The sequence below is a fragment of the Adelges cooleyi genome, unplaced genomic scaffold (assembly GCF_023614345.1).
Source record: "Adelges cooleyi isolate 19-005CV unplaced genomic scaffold, UGA_ACOO_1.1 ACOO_flye_CR_arks_rails_tigmint_CR_PRNA_376, whole genome shotgun sequence".
NCBI lineage: Eukaryota > Metazoa > Arthropoda > Insecta > Hemiptera > Adelgidae > Adelges > Adelges cooleyi.
The window spans coordinates 757,637-776,062 of record NW_026096053.1 but is presented as its reverse complement, the minus strand read 5'-3'; the positions used below and the strand labels follow the sequence as shown (position 1 = coordinate 776,062).

The following is an 18,426-nucleotide window of genomic DNA, read 5'->3' as shown; positions in this document are numbered from 1 at the left end:
TCAATCTCGTTACTCGAGATCTAGAAAATAGCCTGAGCAAATCACTCGTGGTATGTGTTTTATATTTGACTTTGTTCTGTAATTCGGGATTTTACCATAATGTGTTTTAATTTTTTTTATGAAATTATTATTACACAATACAGATACAATGCCCCAAATATACAATACGTTTTTACAATAAGAACGAGAAATAAGGGGTCAGTATAAGAGTTACGTTTGTGTAAGACTTATGATAACTTTTTTAACCTCCGGGCCAATTTAATTCACAGATTTTTTAAAAGGATTTCATCACTTTGTTAAAAAATAACTGACATTTGAGAAATCCCAGACTCGACTGTGCTGGCTTTTTTATTTATTTTTTCTATTAGCATGCGTGAACTTGAATGAAAAATGTACTTAGCCAAAAATTCGTGTACATTGGTCTCGACAGCACCATTTTAATGGATTTTTGCTTACAGTTCTTGTTGTTATCTGAATGCTCAAGTTTGTTGTTATTCGTTTTATAGTTGCGAAGAACCGAGATTCGTGAGAGGCTGGTACAGGCCAGCAAGCAGGGCGACCAGCGGTTCGGCTTCCCCTTACCTACAGTCGGCCGCCCGGGCGTCGACGACGGCCGCCGTCCACGCGACAACAGGTGAGGAAAGCATCTATGAATCGGCAGACCACCCGCCCTCCTGTCGGAACGCGTGTAATACCCCCGACAGCGAAAGGTATGCACCAAATGCACCAAACCCGTCGCTAATAATAATTAGTTCCCGTAAATAGTTTAGTCGACAATTTATTTTTATCAATATGTATTATTTAAGCGCATACGCAAAGTGTACGACACGGCTATTTGAATATAATTGCAAAAAGGGTTCCCCCAAAACTTAAGTCGAATCTTATAGAAGAGCAATATAAAACTGAGAACGTGAAAACCTAACCTAACCTAACCGGGTAAGGCCTGCCAACGAATGACTATATTTCACAAGCCGTGCCGTACACCTTGTGTGTATTAGTCTATAGCTGTTCCTTCATACAAAGCGGTTCTTTTACAATAATACATTATAAAGAGTACGATTAACAGTACATTTTTTTTTCCAAAGAAAACGTCATCTACTACGCCCGAGACAAATAAATCTTAATCTTAAATAACAGATTAATCTTTATGATTTCTAACTCACGACAGCCAGTATTATCAGCCCATTGAAATCAGTAATAACTTATTTACAGTAACGTAACTTTTGATACATATTTTGAAGAGAGCTAGCTAGAAAAAATACTTTTTTATTTTATTCCTAGAGATTGGAGGTTTTCTGGAGAACATAGTAATGCCAATTTTAAATTTACCATCAACTCACTTTGATAGTTACTAGATACTGTTAACCCAAGGCAATTTTTTTCTAGCCGTTGTAGTTTTCACTTATTTAATCTATTTTTCTTCCTATGGTCACAATTTTCCAAGCTCAAAAAAGTCCTATACACTTTTACATGATCAATAACCTTTTTTTTTTTTGTATAGTATCTTTCACAGTTATAATATTATTTCATATCATAGTAAAAGGATCGCTGTTAGGCTTAGCGTTTGGGTCTAGAAACAAGTCGCAAAAAACGAATGTATATACTTAATGTAATAACAATGTGTACCTATTGATGAACGCGTAATAGAACTGCGCTTACAATAGAAACGACCGTTCGATTGCGTTTGTTTTAGACCCAAAGATGGAACGCTAAAAACTAACAAGTTGATTACTGTTGATTGTATACAATTGTAATGGACAAATATTAGACTGTAGAATACACACACGATGACACGACCTGTTGACTTATTAATATTATGGACTACTAAAAAAATGAAAAAAATCCTATAATAGCGTTTTAAGACGCCGCGAAGCATACCCTAAAAAAAGAGTATGCTCTGCTAAAGTATTGATTGTTTTCTTGTTTTTTTACTTACTCTGGATATAATGTCTTAATCGCAGTTCATAAATAATTAACATAAGTCGACGGCTTTGCCGTTGTTATAATAATAATTAATAGTTATAGTGGCGTATATTATAATACAATAATAATAATCAACGCTATTTCGGATTTGTTTGTACGTGTCAAGCTCATCGTCCAATAGCGCGGTCGGCTAGCTTAGACACACCGGCGGCGGCCACAGCAAACGGCGGCGTCCAAAAGTCGGTGCCAGTGGCGAAAGCGGCGACCAGGGCGTGCAACAGCGCCAGGAGCAGCCGCCGGACGCACTGCGGCCAACCGTCGCCCCAGCGTCACCGCCGGAGCAGCGCCACCGACAGCAGCAGCAACGACGCCACCGCCACCGGTATCACCGCCATCGCCGTCAACGGACGGCCTGCACTGCTCAACAACAAATTTCCCGAGTACAAACACTAACAGCATAAAACCTCCTAGTCGTCGATTCCTAGCTCCTCGTTCTCCGTCGCCATAGTGCCATCGCCACTTAAAATTATGTTTCATTATAATACTATTGTTCTACTACCTACAGTGTACTATTATTATGTATGTACTATTTAACTGATTTGTCCTAATATTGTGCCCGAGGCAACGTTGTGTTTTTCGATTTTTATAAAAAATAAAAAATGTTTAAAAAAAAATATATCGTCCCGTTACTAAATCGCGTGCTATCAATATTTAACAACGTTCTCGTTGTAACGTTTCTAAAAAAAAGAATATGTTATGTAAAACAATGCACCATGCCCAGACTTAAATATTTTACATTGCCAAATGATCGCAAGAGGTAGCAGTGGCGTATCTAGTTTTATAACTATTTCAATGGGTCTTAAAACAACTTACGCATCCCTGGTTACGCCACTAAGCCAAACTGCCTTTGTCGAAGTAGAATTATTTCAATTTACTTTTTTAAGGCCGTTACAATACGCGTTCGCCTAAGTAGTACTTCCAAGCTTAGGCGCCGACGACAGAAAGAAGATATGAGAACGTCATAGTTTCACCGAATTTTCTAAAACACATTTTTTTCACGCTAAAACTTTCTTAAATCTTGTTCTGTAATTTTTAAAGGTTTTACAGGCGTTTTTTTTTCTATTTCCAAAATACTATGTCTATAGCTACGAAAAGCGAAAACTGGCACGAACAATAAAATAATTTGATTAACGTAACAATTAGTGTAATTGAATTGATACAATTAATTCGTTTTAGATCGGTCGACCGCAATTATTGTACCCGTCCAACGGAATTTCTAACTTGTTTAGTCTGTAGGTCTTATATACTGTCCGTTAAATATTCATCTGATTATATTATATGTTATTAACGCAATACCCTCGACCTCCAACCTTTCACCCGCATTTCCGCACAATTATTTGTCTCTCGGGTCTACAATTATTATTATTCTACTCGTTCAATATAATATGTTTACGTCGGTTTCAGTATATTGCCATTTTTTGAGCGAAACCACAACGAAACCTTTTCAATATTTCGGATCTCAGCTCTCTAGACGAGCAACATGACAACAACAAAGTTATAATAGTTTAAAATATACAATAATAAATAATTAATAACAATAACAATACTACTAATAATAATAATAACAACAATAATAGTAAATAACATTTTATTGCGACTATTGATATAATATAAGGTATTACTGTACATTTAAATAATATGATATACATTAAAAAATAATGTTATACGTCTTTGTGCTGCAATAAGTATACAATTCATCGTTGTTATAATATTATAATAGTAATTTTCGTTTTCGTGTACATATTTTATCAGGGTTATTTTTTAAATATACCAACTAATATACTAATACTATCTATACTATACGAATGTAATATTGTAAATAATATTAAACAATAAAATATGTCCGCGTTATGAGTGATATACGATACGTTTTGTTTTTGACTATTTTAAATAATCACCTGTATACAATATTTTCTCCGCGTAGAAACATAATATTTATGATTTTGTATTAAAATATACAAAAACGAAAAACTTACTAATTGTAATAGCCCGTAGCTATGAAAATTTCATTATAATAGAAAACAGTAATTTGAAAAAAAAAAATCGTTATCGTCACCCAAAGCCGTTGCGGTGACTTTGTGAGAATATAAATAAAATATATTGTTAGATATACAACGTTTTATAATAAAACATGTGTTTTGTTTTATAATAAAATGTTACGTAACCGAAAATTTGTTATTAGTTACTTGTTGTCATGTCCACGCGTTAAAAATGTTTCTCATTTAATTAATACCGAAACATATAATATTGGCTAATGGTTTTCAAATTAAATCTCTTCTCGGTATCGACAGTTTAAATTGTATTAGTAAGCGATTATTCTAATTATTATTATAAACTCGACCCAAAAACATTATATTGTTTTCTTGTCCTCGGTAATTATTTCAATATTCAAATGTGTTTTATTGTTACTGATTATAATTTATAATATTTTTTTGTTGTACATATTAACACCTATATGTTTATGACACATGTACTTATATTGAGGAAATAAATTCTAAATTTCAGTTAACTACTTTCGTATTATCGTATTATGAAGTCGTGTTTTAATTGTAAATTGTGGTTATGTTTGTGATTTTTTTTTTTTTTATTATTATTATTAATACCCGCAGCATCTGAGGCTATTGGGTCACAGGTTTGTAATTATTATTATTTGTATTATTATTATTGTTATTATTATTATTACCTATTCAAATGCCATTTTGAATTTATTTCAAAAATGATTATTATATTCCAATCGAATTTGCTTATAATGCAAGTATATATATTTTATATATATATATATATATATTTGCTATATAGAGTATAAAATATGTTTAATTCTTTTTCTGATTTGCAACAATATTTAGGTATTGTGCGTTATTCAAATGTATAATTTTAGTTATTATTATTATGATATTTGAAACACATTATTGTTATTTCTCGAACATGTGTCATTTACGTCATATTGTTATCGTTTCTTTGTTTTTTTTAGTTTCTACACTACGACCACTAGGGGTGTGTCAATACTACCCCGTCCAGTGACTTTTTGATATACAATTTATTACCCATTTTACCTACTATCCATTACTTTGAACTAATTAAATTTTGTGTTCACTATTATTTCTATATTATACATTGTTGTTTCCATATTATATTCGTGTTAAATAAATATAAATCATTTTAATTTTACTCGTAGTCTTGTGCAGGGTATTTACATAAAAGATACTTTAACTCGTGTTGGGGGTAATTTGGATTTCCTGCATAATCCAATCACATAATATTTGGCACCAAAATATTTAGTATAAAGCGGCTCAGTCGAAACGCATTTCTATTGCAAAACCAATTCATACATACATTATATTTATATATTTACTCATAATTACAATACAATCATTCGTTAATAATTGTTATTGTGAAATCTATAGTTCATACAATTTCTTTATCATTTCAATACGCCTGCCTAACTACTAAGTATACATATTTTTGTTTAGTATTTACTACTTAAATCATTTTAGTACTGCGAGTAATTTATATGCATTTAAATGTGTAGATATTGTGTATAAAATCTTTATTGTTTATTGTAATTTTTGTTTCACCACACCAAATAACCGTGGCGTGTAGAGTTATCAACGAGTATATTGTTATGAGTCGTTATCGTATAAATATGTAATACCGATTAATATTTTAAGCGGATAATGCTGTATCCACTGAATGAAATATATTATTATAATGTATTGTATTATATTAGTCATAATATCGTTGTAAATTAAAATTACCAGTATTGACTATTGAGTAATGGAAGCTCAAAATTATTTTAGCTATCTAAGCTATAATATAATTAATATCTCTTTTTATAGAAAAATGTTTTAGTAACTGTAATATTAATATAAATTATAATAAATATTACGATTATTATTATAATTTATATTAATCATTACAAATTGAATATATATATATATGTATGTATGTGTGTGTATGTATATGTATATATATATCCCTATACATACAAATTGTAAATAATAAATTAAATGAACATCTCATCCGGAGATAATTGTATAACATACAATACTTGTCTTGTGATGTAAAGAAGAAAAATTAAAGTTGAAATTAAAAATTGTGTTGTTTATTCAATCATGTTGCCTTATAATAATCGTAATATTAAACTATACGTGACCTCTAGATTCTCCAAACCTTCTGATGCAAAAAAAATATCACTGCTGATTATTTACCTATTTTAAGTTACTGAGAACATTGCAATGTGTATTTGATGAGCTGAGGAGGTATTCGTTTTATACCTACTAATAAGTTTTTTCGGTGGTCCGATTTACTTGAGTAGCATCTCTTTTAATCCGAAATTATACGCAATTGGTACTTCGAAAATGGGTAAATCTTCTACTACAAAATCGTAAAAGTTACCTCAATAAAAATGTACAAATTTGTCATCTAAATTATATTCATCTTAATTATAAAAATTGCAATAAGCTATTACTTTTTAAAAGTAGTCTAGCTACTTGTAAACTTATATGGGATATTCTTAGACATACTACTGATCAGGGGTGTGCCGAGGAGGTGGTTTTAACCACTCCCAAATTGACTGGCTTTTTTATTTTTTCAATCTATGTCATTACAAAATCTGTTTTGTTTTTAAAATTAATATAGTATATACTTACATTTATTTGAATGTTATTATTCTAAGTTTTGATGTTTAACTTTAAAAATTTAAGGTTTCGCTAAACCACCCCTAAAAAGAAATCCTGGGCACGCCCCTGCTACTGGTATACAGTGAAAAACCAAATAAATATCATTATCATTTTTCTCTAGAAAGAGTCAAAGTTTCTTTGTGTTTCATATGTGTGAATTAACAGCAAAAACGTAATTATCAGTAAAAATTGTTTATTATATTATTGTTGATTGAGATCTATGAGAAAACAACGATAACCACAACCTAACCGAATCCACCTTAATATTAAAAAATATACAATTTTGCCTAAGCACATTTGTTTAACAAATGTCTATAGATAGTATGTATAATTGTGTTGATAATTTTTAATTTTTTTAATTAATTGAAATGATTCGGGTAGAAATAATCACCTAACGTATAATTACTTCGAAAATAATTGAAAAAAATTTAAGTATTTTAGATAGTTTCATAGAGTGTTACACGCGTACAACAAACTTTTGGTGTCTGTATACGCTGTAACTTTTTTTAACACTGGACCAATTTTTTTAAGTAGCAACTTTATAAGTAACAAATTTCATCTAATTGATACTTAAGAGGGGGTAAAAGTTAAATAAATCTACTTCTTCACCCTTAAAATTTGGAAAAACAAATAAAAAACCATACTAGTTTTAAAGTTCCAACTGGCTATAATTTCAAAAAAAAAGAGTCAGGTCGAGTTGAAATCTACGAGGAATATTTATTTGGTATGCCCCTATACGTCAATAGCCTCAAATTTAAATTAAACCCATTCCCCCCTCCACGGGAGGTGCAAGTTTTTTGTGTTTTTTAGCCGTAATTTTAGGACTATTTACTCACATGATTACATAACATATTAAACGAAGACAAAATTCGAGACTGCAGAAACGATGATAAATATATCACAATATAAATAACAATTATTGAGTACTGAGCAAATAGGAGCAGGTAACGTTCATTTAGATAAACTAAATTCCTTCAAGTACATTGAACAAATTTTTCCCTTTTCAAATTATCGTATTTTTTTCTATAAACAACAAAAATATTACATATAATGTAAGAAATCGGTATTTATTTGAAAGGAAAAAGTGATTTTGGAGTCATACAAGTCGTTTAGAAGTATTGTAATTTGAAACATTTCTTTTAAAAACATTTTTTAAAAAAAAATTTTAACGTATTATTATTATTATACTAATCGGAAAAAAACTCTTCTTTGTCATCGCCGGTCCAATATTAAACATAGTCCCATGTTATGCTAAGAAATCTGGTAATTCCTTTGTTGACGCTGTATCTATCCTTTTTTTAACATAGTCTTCTACTGATACGATTTTTCTCTCGCAAACGTATTTTAAAAAGTCCCCATATCGTTCTACATTTAAAGTCACTAAAACAAAAAAATTGAATTAAATATAAATAATATATGTTATTATAGGGGCGTGGTGTGGTGCATTGGTCACCTCAGCTGCCACGTGACACCTGAGGTTAAGCTGTGTCCGTTGCTGCTTGATCCCGGATGGGTGACCCGGGATTTTTAGCGGCGACCCACACCATTAACCCCGGCTATGCATGGCAGAAATGCCAAGCGTGGATGCGCCCACCCAGGCGACCGAATAGGCATTGTTACCTATAAAGTCCCTAATCCCGGTCAATACGCCATACGAATATTTATTTATTTAAAGATAAAAACATATTATGAAATGGTACATAACGTATATTATAATTAATGTTTACCGTAATCATGAACGTTTTTATTTGGATGATCTTCAAAGTAATCAAGCAAGATAAATTGAATTTCTTCTGAGTTGTTACCCATATAAACAATAAAATGAGTCAAATCAATTTCCATAGTTTCTTTGTCTTGGACAGTATATTTGATCCACCTTAAACAATCATTGAACGAATCTTCTATAGCCTGAAATTGTTTTAATCAATACAAGGTTAAATTCCATAAAAACTTTTATTATAAAATTTAAATACGTATTGACTTAAATATGCGTGCTAATTAACAAGCAAACAAAAATGTATTTTTATTATTATTATTATCATTTATTATTATTTATTACAAGAACTTTACTTGCAAGACTTTATGTTATAATAATAATAATTTCCTAGATAAGAATGACTATTTAGGAAATCTTTAACCTTTATATTATAAATAATTCAGCAAAATATCGACATAAACCTAATAGTTTTAAAGTAATAGTATAAATTACCTTAGCTTCAGCTATCTCTATCTCATTTTTCAGTTCGGCTATAGTTTCCTGTATAAGTGAAGCTGAACTAAAATCTTCATTTTTATGTTTTTTAAGCTCCAAGTCTTTAAGCTAAAATAATAATAGTTTCCTAGATAAGAATGACTATTTAGGAAATCTTTAACCTTTTCATTATAAATAATTCAGCAAAATATCGACAAAAACCTAATAGTTTTAAAGTAATAGTATAAATTACCTTAGCTTCAGCTATCTTTAACTCAATTTTCAGTTGGGCTACAGTTTTCTGTTCAGATGGAGCTGAATTAGAATCTTCATTGTTAGGTTTTTTAATCTAAAATAATAATAATTTCCTAGATAAGAATGACTATTTGGGAAATCTTTAACCTTTTCACTAAAAAAAATTCAGCAAAATATTGACAAAATCCTAATAGTTTGAAAGTAATAGTATTCATTACCTGAGGTTCAGTCTCAAATTCCAGTTCGGTTATAGATTTTTGTTCAAGTGAAGTTGAACCAGAATCTTTATTTTGATGTTTATTAAGCTCTAAGACTTTAAGCTAAAATAATAATAGTTTCCTTGATAAGAATGACTATTTAAGAAAACTTTAACCTTTACATTATAAATAATTCAGCAAAATATTGACAAAAATTAAATAGTTTTAAAATAATAGTATAAAATACCTCAGCCTCAGCTTTCTCTAACAGCTCATTTTCTAATTGGGCTTTAGTTTTCTGTTTAGGTGAATCTGAAGCTTCATTTGTTTGTTTTTTAGTATTTATTTCTGGTAACCAATAAAAAAAAAGTATTACTAATAATAATAATAATTATTATTATTATTATTATGATGATGTTTCGAACCAAACTTTTAGGGTTTTTACTCATTATTAGGTGATTGTACATTTGCCTATACATATCTGTTATTTGTTATTAATTACTGCTTTTAAATAATTTTCAACTTATAACATTATTTCGCTCCAATTTGTTATTTTTTCTGTGTTTGTGTGAGCACTTATTATAATAGCTTATAAAATCGAAGGTTACACTATGATATATTATCATAAGTTTAAAAAAAAATTCATCTGGAATAAAAATTGCATTTATGTCTCAAATTTAAATAAAATACATTATTATATGTCTGCTTAATCAAATAACATGTTTTCAAACAAAGCCCAAGTCTGTTTCAAGTAACTAATCTGTTGAGTATTTTGTTACATAATATTTAAATTAAATTTATTTTAAATGTTTTTTTTCCTAACCATCAACTAAACTATATTTAATTACCATTTTCCGGTGACCCATTACCGCCACACCTGAAAAGTAAACGTTCATTTTTCAATGTGTATTTTACACACCGAAATTCTAGGTTTGGTTACATTTTTTATACAAATTTGAAACCAAAAATAATGTTTAAAAAAATACTTACAAAGCATACGCTGCTAGACTAAGTAAAAGAATAATCTTGATATTCTTCATATTTAATATCATACCGGTAAAATGCTCAAATATTATAATAAACTGTTTAACTCGTTTGTAATATCATACTGTGTGTTACTACAGTATTCGTAAGGCCAATTGTAATTATTATTCTACACTTTTTTGAAAAAGTCATTTTAAGTTTGTTTTTGGGTTTGTATACGCAAGTGTGTTATGTTTTTATTTCTATTGCGCTATATCACTTGATTATTTACAAAACAAAATATATCAAACTTTTCATAAAACCCGTGTAAAACGTTGTTATCTGCCTTGTCCTATAAATTTTTTTGAGTACCATTGGTTCCTGGAACGTATTAGGTGTGTCCCAAGAAGTTTCCACCCATCCCAGAGTCCTCTCAATAACGTTAGTATAATAGTTTAAAAACAAATTTCAAAAATAAAAGTACAAATCATAATACAATTTAAATACCTATAAGTATATAATTTATAATATAAATAATATTAAATATAATATAAAATATGCTTTTTTTGGACAGTTCATTTTTTTATTTATGCTACATTAGAAAAATTATAGCATTTAGGTATGTATCTAAAAAAAAGCCAGAGTGTGATGTGACTATTATACATTTTATTCTGACTACTACTACATACTGACTAGTCAATAAAGAAGACATGATCAAAACGAGTTAAATGACTATAATTATATTTAATAGCTGTATTATTATTTTTTTATTACATCAAATAGGTTTTATATTCTATATAGGTCCTTAGTCTCAAGAGGAGGAATCTGTTTTTTATATTTGTCATTGTAAAGCAGAACAATGTGTTAAATCTTTAATAAGAATTTTATTTTTTTTAATAAAACTCGTATTTTGTTAAAATCAACCAAGTCATAATGTTCAGTTCATGTACAAACTGTATAAACATTGTATTCGAATTTAGAACTTGAAAAACATAAATAATACAACAGTAAAATAACTTAAAAAACATATTTAAAATCTTAAATAACAAAATATGGTTTTTGAAATGACTTGTGTTAGACAAAAAATCAGCACCTTTGTTTTTCGTACTTGTGCTTAACTGTACAAATAAAGTCTGTTTTTAACATGTATTTCAAGTCATGAACATCGCAACACTCGCATTGTTTACTGATTCAGTATTATTTGTTTTTGAACCAAATCAACTTAGGCACAAAAATAAAAAAAACAAGAAACAGATCTTCTAGTTGTAACAAGTTATATTTTTCTGTACCCAAAACATTTGGCTTTAATGACTATATTTTTGTAATACATACTGTGAAACCCTTCTATCTTACGGAAGAGTAAGATATTACTTTTTTTTAAAAAACAACAACAATTTTATTATTTGTTTTTAACCTAAACATTAAGACGAAAACAAAACTTGACCTATATTGTTATATCCATATGTTATTTACTTAACTGACTTCGCTAAATTTACACTTAATGTATTTTTTCGAAGATAAACCTGCATCGATTTTAGAAGCTGATATTTAAAAATTATTTATTCTTAACATCACGTTAAAAATATGAAGGTTAATTATATTAACGGTTATTTTTTTGTAACCAAACCTTTTGGATCAGACGACTTAAATATATTATATTTAAAAATTATAACTTTAAATACCTTTTAATACAGTTAAACCTTATTACGTACCTATAAGTATATTAGAAAAAAAAGTTCAATATTTTAAAAATGTTTATTAAGAAGATTGCCTTTTTGGTTGCATATTGCAAAAGTACTAATATTAATAACATAAAATTCAATTATATTATACATACATAATATACGATACCTTAATTATAAATAAAGAATTTATTTATTTATTATAAATAGCCACCCGAATACATAAGTAACAGTGTACTATAAAATATACATGGATATAATCAATAATTGAAATAAAATTACGTTTACACAAACTAATTGGTAACAAACAAATTGCAAAAATAAAGTACAAAACATAATAAAATTAATATACCTATACATATTAATTTATAAAATTAAATAGAATGCCAACCCGAATATTATGTCTGACTTTATAAGAAATATCAACATTGTTGAAATTATTACATGAGGCTAATGACCTGTTTGGGGGGGGGGTGGAGTAACCATAGAGGTTCTTATGTTTAGAAAGATGGAATTAAATCGGAAAATTTCTAAAGTTATAGGAACGAGCGTATAGAAACATTAGTCTTAAAAGAAAATAATAATAGATATATGTAGCTAAAAAAAGCCAGGGTGATGTGACTATTATTAAAAAAATTAAATTAATACGACAAGAGGATTAAAAGTGGTGTTTTTTTAAATATTGTTTTTAATCTCATAACTAACTATAATATCCGCAACCAACTTTTCTGATATTACTTTTGTTAAACTATTTTTAGTTTTTAATTATTTTATTTTTTTATTTTTAGGCCTTTTAAACTTTTTCGAAAGATACAATATCTACAGATTTTAGACAATTTCTAGTAGAAATTAGAATTGAAATACTTTCTAAAAATGCCTATGGAAAAAAGTGGAATTTGTTCACCATTTTTTGAAGCTATGCTTTTTATGGAACGCCGCACTTGGGCGCTGGAGTTCAACGAAGAAAAACCGTAACGTACGTACGCCGTATGTCTGTTTGGTTGTCCTTAACGCATTACTATTATTATACACCATTCGTCCGATCGCCATGAAACTTTGGAAAGTTGTTGAGTACCCTCCCGGGAAGGTTTCCGGCATAAAACTTTTTGAAAATTCCACCCCTAAGGGTAGCCTTATTTAGTTGCTAACCCAAAATAAACAATTGGTTTGTAACCATGGCAACCCCGGCAACCATAGTAACCGTATGATTCGCATAGCTTCTGCCGAGGGTCCCGTGACCCACACAGCATTTGGTTACTACTTACTAAGCAATATAATTCACCCCGTCAAACGAAATAAAACTTACATACCGTAGTTTACTTTGTTAATAATTTTGATGTACACAACTAATTTACCATTTTCATAATATTTCACAAGCATTACGCTTACATTTATTTGTATATACACTTAATATTTTGTATAAGTACTGTTAAGATAACTTATAGTTAAATCGTATTAATAACATAAGAGACTACCGAAAGAATTTTCTCTACAAACCTATATTCAATCATGTTTAAGTAATTATTTCCAAATGAATTACAATTATTCATCATACTAAGACGGTATATTGTTTATATTTTTTGTTTAAACTACAGAACTGAATGCGTTGATATCAAAACGGAACCGCTTGATAATGAAAGCGATGATGTGTCGAATGCGTCGTATAAAAGGTACGTACCTGCTATTATGTCATTAATATTTGATAATTGTTATTAGTTATCCCATTGTAAGACTTTGTTTTAACATTGAATTTCGACTTAGGTCTATATGATGATAGATCTAAAAATAGGTTTTTTTTTAGAAAATCCAAAAAAACTATAGCCATTTTTTATTAACTAATTAATTGATTAACGTTATTGTAACAACGTAATTTAAATAATTCATATTTTTCCTATCTATTGTTTCGCATCTGCAAATGATTCGCAAATGTTTTGTCCTAATGTAATACATGTTATAGGTATACAAATATACAATATATTTTTTATGCATACTAATTACTTACACTAGGTTTATCTATATAACCATCGTCCATCGTCCTAAATAGTTTCACGAAGCGTGTAAATATAATAAACGAAGTTTCACTATAATAAGTAGAACAATAACTAATAATGTAGACAAACGATTAAAATATTAAAATAAATAATCGCAGTGGTTGCTCGTGTAGTATTTTTGGTAGTACTCATTAAAAAAAAGTCCATAGATAACATATGAGGGGCCTAGAACACACGGGGTATAAGTGACATTTTTACAAAATCTGAGTGAAGTCCACAGCTAAACTAATCTAAATTTATGGTTGTTCAAATTTGTAAGCGGCACTTCGGCGAACTATATTCAAAATACTTCATTTTTTGTACAGTAAAAAGCATTAAAAAAAAGTTCTTTATTATAAGTTTTTACCAGCTTGTGATTATTGTGGTCTTATAAAATAGGTTAACAGTGGAAGTTATTGTCTACATCTAGATTAAGTGGGGGAATTAGCATAGTCACTATCATTTGTTCGTTCGTAAAACATAATTTCAGATTCGATCTAAAGAAAAACAATTCGATGTTTTTACTAAAAAATAAGTTTTTCACGCAAAGTGTACAATAATAAAAAATTATAAGTATGCTAAAAATTACAAATATTAGTACTTAATCATGTTTTTATTTTGTGAGGTTACAATTATGATCCTGTAACTTCATTTGTTTTCAATTTAATTGATTTAAAAAGTTGTAAATTCTTATACTTTCGGTTTCGTACTTGGCCCTTTTTCAAATAACCGATTCATTTTCATTTTAATCAATAGTAGTTAGTTAATGTATGTCTAAAATCGAAATATTTTTAATTTATAGTTCGCATTTGAACAACAATGCGGAAGTAGCGGAAGTCAAGCATATCAAATCTGTAAATTACTTCTACCCGGAAAATCAAGCTAAATTACTCTTACAAAGTGACAAGTCAGTATAATTTTATCCGCGGGAAAAATGAGTTTTCTAAAATAGTTTGGACGTTAAAGAAATATAGGAATAATATTGTGATACTCATGAGGTTGAAAAACTTTGGCAATAGAATTGTACCACTGTGGTTTTTTTTTTTTTTAGAAGTAATTGTGTAGGTATTAGACTGGTGCTTACGAATTGGGTAGATTGAATAAACGGTACAATGTCCTTATAGGTTTCTTAGGTCCTTACTGATTTGTATAATATACTTTGTTTGTACAGTACGTATAATGAGACAACCTATGGAAACATTGGTGGTTTATATCCGACGGCAATGGCAACCGACTCGTTACACAACTTCGACAACGGACACGACGACGACGATTCCAGCAACACGAGTCTTGACTTGCACGTGTGCCAGTCTGATAACTGCGAAAAGTCTCTGCTGGGTAGATTCAAACTATCCACGTACGACGGCGGTTGCAGTACAGGGCGAAGACAGTGTTGCAACGTCAAGACGTCTCCGAAACTCTACAAGTGCCAACATTGCATTAGGGAATTTCATCAAATTGCCAATCTCAACAGCCATTTGAAGTACACGCACAAAGCCGACTTTAACCGCTGCGACGAAAAACTCCGGAATCCCGAATCGTCCATGAAGACTAGAGTCGGCAATAAGTATCAGTGCAACGTAAGTGAACAGTTCCGTAGGTACTTTAATATAAGTCCAAAGGCGCTGTTTACACGATTGAGTGTACGCACTACCCTTTGAATCGATTTTATTTGTCGAAAAGAAGACATGTTTAAAATTTTAACCTTCCAAGACAACTCTAAGTAGTGCTCACTACAACTCTTAGTGGTGAGCCAGATATTCCCCTTTTGATTAACACCTAAACAATTTATAATTTATTAAAATCGTCATAGCTTCAAAACTTATGAATCTTTTTAAAATTAAAAACAAAAATTCTGAAAGTTCAAACTTACACCTTCAAAATACTTTACTAGACATTTGATGTTGTTAATTTTTACTGATATAAACAATGGCTTAATGATACATTTTCAGTAATTGTTTATTGTTAAACTGCCTAACTGTAAGTAATTAAAAAACGGACAAAAAACAATAAATGTATTTATCAATATTTTAAAGGTACATACTGATACTATGTCAGCTTTCCGAATCTTTTTTTAAATTTTAAACATATTTAGAAGTTTTGAAGTTCTGACGATTTTAATGAAAAATATATGTTTTGTGTTAATCATATATGGGCAAATATGACTCCACTTAGATTTGAGAAGACTAAAATTTTAAGTATTGACAAACAAAATCTATAGAGGGGGGGGGGAGCAACAATTTTAAAACATTTTTAATTCAGTCAATTATTGCAAAATATATTGTTTTCAGGTGTGTTCGAAACTATTGTGTTCAGCCTATGTACTCACCGAACACATGCGACTACATACGGGAGAAAAACCGTATAAGTGTAAACTGTGTCCAAAGCAGTATACTAAATCGTCGACGCTGACCAATCATTTGAAAATAGTACACCGTTTAATCAAACGGAATGTCGCCCAGTATCATCCGACTTGCAAAGAAAAAATCTGATGTCCAAAAACCCCGTGTTTATAATATGGCTGTGTTTATGTATTTTTTGTTTCAATCCTTATTTCATTCCCTTTGTTGTGTTTTAGCTCTTTCAAAATAGGTATTTTGAAAGAGGAATAAATTCGAGACAGCACTAAAAGGTAAAAGGTTGTCCTATATTCTGTCCTTTATCTTCTTTTTCTATGAACCAATTCATATATATCATTGTATAAATTATTATATTAAAATCAACTTAATTTAAAACAGATGTGTGAAATAAAATATTATTAAGATTAAAATTAAATTGCATAATTATGTTTTGTTTTATCATTGATTATACATATAAAATATTATTTATAATCAATGGTTTTTTATTACGTACAAAGCGGTCTGCGTGTTAAATAAAGCTGAAATATCAAACTTTTCCAAGCAGCCGAAATAGCTCAGTTGGGAGAGCGTTAGACTGAAGATCTAAAGGTCCCTGGTTCGATCCCTGGTTTCGGCATAACTTTTTGCAATTTTTTCTAATTTATTAATTGATTTTATAATTAGGTATAATTAATAAATATTAAAACATTTTAATTTTTGACAAAAATTAAAAAAGTTGAGAAGTTTTCTAAAATACCCATTTAACGCGAACTCTTAAAAAGTAGGTATAAAAAAATAAAACTTAAAAGCTCATTTGTCAAAAATCACAAGTGAAAATCGTTTGTTTAGTCCAACGTAAAAAAGATTAGGTAAAGAAGTCTGATTCAAAAAAATATATTGATACAAATGTACTCCATATACATTTATATCTATCAATAATATATTGTTATTTATAATCTTCGTGTTTTTGTACTTTGTTTTTCTCGGTAAAAAAAAAGCTTCAAAACATATTTATATAATTTTTTACCTACATTTTTAAAAATACGCTAGATATACGCATAATTGATATTTTCGACCATAAATCTAAAATTGCGAAACAAAATGTAATAGAAGCTGTAATAATTATTCGTCAAACAAGTTTTTTTTTCATATTAGGTACGTAAGTAAAATACTGTGTACCTGAATAACTAATAATAGTTGATACCTGATATTTTCTTTAAGATTAAATCTGTTCTCATCCGGTTAATATTACGTACTAGTTTTCAATATGAAAAACAAATTGCACAGAATACGTCACTTCCCTTTTCACATGTAAATTGGCTGCTGACCTCAAAAACTCAAACATACATTTTCTATGGATTTATTTCTGAGATATAAATTATTTCTTTTTGGCGTTTTTTTCAGAAGTAGTCTTACATTTTAGTAAATATCTCAAATTAAAATCAACCAATCTAGCCACACGAGCTGTGAGCTGACAAATCCAAGGTAATTGAACTACCGCAAACACATAATAGTTTTCAAACGGTTCAGATGATAATAAAATGCAATTGATCGAAATATGTGGAAAAAATAATTTTTTCTTACACAAATACAAATCGTAAATTTACTGTATCAAATTTTAATATGTTTTTCGAGGTCAGCAAACAAATTAAATTTAAAAAAAATTGCAAAAATTTTAAATATTTGTTAAATTAAAACTAACCATATGCATATTCTAAATTAACCAATTGATGCATGATATGGTTCCCACGAATTATTTAAGCTCTGAAGCTCCAATTTTTTTTCTATTTTTGTGATTCTGGTTTCATTTTATAAACCCACGGACCGATATTTCATGTAGTAGGTCTACCTTTATATTAACAGAAACTAGAAAGCTAGTTTATTGGGCCAACAATTTTAAATATTCACCGCTTCCCCTTTAAATTCGAGAAAATTATTTGAAACGATTATTAAAAATATTATACCTATTCTTTAGATATAGTACCACCAGTGTACCAGTGAAAACCCAAAGAAAATACTATTAACCTTTTTTGTCCATGAAGGATGGGACTATACCCCCTGTGCTATTTTTTTTTTAAAGTAAATTAAATATGAATTATGTAAGAAA

The 18,426-nt window shown here is 29.3% G+C and overlaps 3 protein-coding genes and 1 non-coding gene across 9 annotated transcripts in view; 3 read left to right on the top strand and 1 right to left on the bottom strand.

Moving 5' to 3' along the window:
• Window positions 1-3,724, top strand: part of LOC126840903 (disintegrin and metalloproteinase domain-containing protein 11) — a 200,482-nt gene extending 196,758 nt beyond the window's left edge. For 3 of the 5 annotated variants that reach the window (XM_050576905.1, XM_050576904.1, XM_050576906.1), the window contains exons 27-28: window positions 507-634; window positions 2,090-3,724. In XM_050576905.1, coding sequence (XP_050432862.1) covers window positions 507-634; window positions 2,090-2,376 — 415 coding nt within the window. In that variant the 3' untranslated portion in view covers window positions 2,377-3,724. Of the gene's footprint in view, window positions 1-506; window positions 711-2,089 lie in introns of all 5 variants that reach the window. The other 2 variants (XM_050576907.1, XM_050576908.1) reach the window with 2 other exon arrangements.
• Window positions 3,725-8,784: 5,060 nt separating this feature from the next.
• Window positions 8,785-9,780, bottom strand: LOC126840657 (uncharacterized). Its single transcript, XM_050576539.1, has 6 exons — window positions 9,736-9,780; window positions 9,553-9,653; window positions 9,327-9,428; window positions 9,107-9,202; window positions 8,872-8,982; window positions 8,785-8,793 (listed from the first exon to the last, which is right to left on the bottom strand). Exons 1-6 carry the CDS (start codon window positions 9,770-9,772, stop codon window positions 8,785-8,787), a joined length of 456 nt encoding a protein of 151 aa, XP_050432496.1. The 5' UTR covers window positions 9,773-9,780.
• A 3,377-nt stretch (window positions 9,781-13,157) lies between these two features.
• LOC126840907 (zinc finger protein 492-like) lies at window positions 13,158-16,713 on the top strand. Of its 2 annotated transcripts, XM_050576915.1 has the most exons (5): window positions 13,158-13,467; window positions 13,546-13,620; window positions 14,783-14,887; window positions 15,152-15,560; window positions 16,272-16,713. In XM_050576915.1, the coding sequence occupies exons 1-5, from the start codon at window positions 13,460-13,462 to the stop codon at window positions 16,470-16,472; spliced, it is 798 nt and encodes a 265-aa protein (XP_050432872.1). In that variant the 5' UTR covers window positions 13,158-13,459; the 3' UTR covers window positions 16,473-16,713. The 2 variants fall into 2 exon arrangements, with proteins under 2 accessions (XP_050432872.1, XP_050432873.1); XM_050576916.1 differs by lacking the exon at window positions 14,783-14,887.
• A 170-nt stretch (window positions 16,714-16,883) lies between these two features.
• Trnaf-gaa (transfer RNA phenylalanine (anticodon GAA)) lies at window positions 16,884-16,956 on the top strand. The gene has a single exon. It is a non-coding gene; the product is annotated as a tRNA-Phe (tRNA).
• Window positions 16,957-18,426: the final 1,470 nt, after the last annotated feature.